Below are 1,865 nucleotides of genomic sequence, written 5' to 3'. Positions count from 1 at the left end.
AGTCAGAGGTGCCCTTTGCTGATCTTAGATAGTCAGAGCGGAGAAACTGATGTGAAATGTTCCAGTTAAAATTCACACCACCTTGCTTTTTAATAGCTGGAGATTTTTTGTTTCTCTTCATCAACTCTGACTGACCGAGACCTGAAGAGAATGAATCTGGAGGAGGTCTCCTTTGCCATCCTCTTTCCATTGCAGATAGTCCTGGGAGCCTGGGGGAATACAGTCCTCCTTGTACTCTCTGTCAGCTCCAGCTTGAAACCCATTGATCAGATCTTCGCTTGGCCTTGGCCAATACCATGATGCTTCTCAGCAAGGGAATTCCAGAGGTCATGGAGTCTTGGAGGATGAACAACTTCCTGGATACTGTTGGCTGCAAAATCCTCCTTTACTGTTCCTGCTTTGGCTGGAGTCAGTCCATCTGCACAACCAGCTTCCTGAGCACCTTTCAAGCTGTCACCATCAGTCCCAGCAACTCTCAGTGGGCCCGGCTCAAAGACAAAGCACCAAGATCTATTGCACTCTCTTTTCTTCTCTTCTGGGTCCTCAGTTTGTTCCTGGATATTACAGCACTGATGTACATAACCGATCCTCAAAACCAGACCAGCGTTCGAAAAATATTTGATTTAAAATATTGCTCATCAGTTAGCGTTAGTGCAGGAATCACTGTGATAAATTCTGCTATATTCACTCTCCGGGATTTGCTCTTTATAGGGATCATGAGCGGGGCCAGCTTCTACGTGGTGTTTCTCCTGCCCAGCCATCACAGTTTAGTCTGGCACCTGCATATATCCAACCACTCCCCTAGAACGATGCCCGAGGTCAGAGCAGCCAAGTGTGTCATTTCCTTGGTCACTCTCTATGTCATCCTGTATGGAAGCAACACAATCACTTTGAACGTTTTATTAAACACCAAGGCAGAATCTCCCCTTTTATTGAATATCCACACAGTTTTGTCCTTCTTATTCGCTGCCATAAGTCCACTGCCGATTATCAACAGCAAAAGGACACTTTGGCAGGGAAGATTCTCACAGGGGAAAGAGAAATCCCCACTTTCTGCATCAACTCAGCATCGGCTGCAGCAGAGCCCTGTGCAACTTGGGGGGAAGCATAGAGGAGAGACCTAGTGGGACAGTCTCTTCCCAATGACACTTGGCTTATTTTGCCATTGGGTGAAGAGGCAGCCAGCCATATTTCAGCCATGGGTCAGCCCAAACTGTACAGGAGTCTCTATTCCCCTCTAGTCCTGTGTGACTAGGGAAATAGGCTTATACAACCTGGGACAAAGAGAAATTTGGGGCAACTTTGTCTGTTTTGCCTAATTCATTTCATACCAGAATTTGTATCTCACTCTTTGTTTTCTTTCCTTTCTGCTATATTAACATCACTAAATGTCCTTCATATTTAAATGGCACCACTGACAGTGAAGTTCAACTATGAGTATGTGTGTGATTGAAAAAGCCAATGTAGCATCCACAGTACAGGAAATATTGGGGCAAACCAAAAGTTGTTCCTTGTTAGGCTGTTGTACTTAATGTTTGTAGCACGTGGCTGTTTTTTCTTTTACCCTCTTGTCTCTCTTTCCATATGAAGTTTTACTCAGAGGGATACTCTTTTCTCGAAGACACTGCACCATCCAGATCCCTTCTCAGCAATTGACTCCCAATTATCAGCTGGGATGCAACATTAATAAAAATTGTGGTATTTTGTAAGTGCTTACTATGTGCTAAACATTTTACTATGTACTGGGGAAGATACAAGATAATCAGATCCCACAAGGGACTCATAATCTAAATAGAGAGAACAGGCATTAAATCCTCATTTTAGGGAACCAAGGCACATAGAGGTTAAGTGGCTTGCCCAAGATC

General features: G+C 44.1%; 1 protein-coding gene across 1 annotated transcript; it reads left to right on the top strand.

Annotated features, from left to right (window-relative positions):
- The first annotated feature begins 296 nt into the window (after positions 1-296).
- On the top strand, positions 297-1,124 carry ORNANAV1R3188 (vomeronasal 1 receptor ornAnaV1R3188). Its single transcript, NM_001253580.1, has one exon. The coding sequence runs from the start codon at positions 297-299 to the stop codon at positions 1,122-1,124; it is 828 nt and encodes a 275-aa protein (NP_001240509.1).
- The last annotated feature ends 741 nt before the right edge of the window (positions 1,125-1,865 follow it).

The sequence above is a fragment of the Ornithorhynchus anatinus genome, chromosome X5 (genome assembly GCF_004115215.2).
Source record: "Ornithorhynchus anatinus isolate Pmale09 chromosome X5, mOrnAna1.pri.v4, whole genome shotgun sequence".
Classification (NCBI taxonomy): Eukaryota; Metazoa; Chordata; class Mammalia; order Monotremata; family Ornithorhynchidae; genus Ornithorhynchus; species Ornithorhynchus anatinus.
This window is presented reverse-complemented; position numbering and strand designations above follow the sequence as displayed.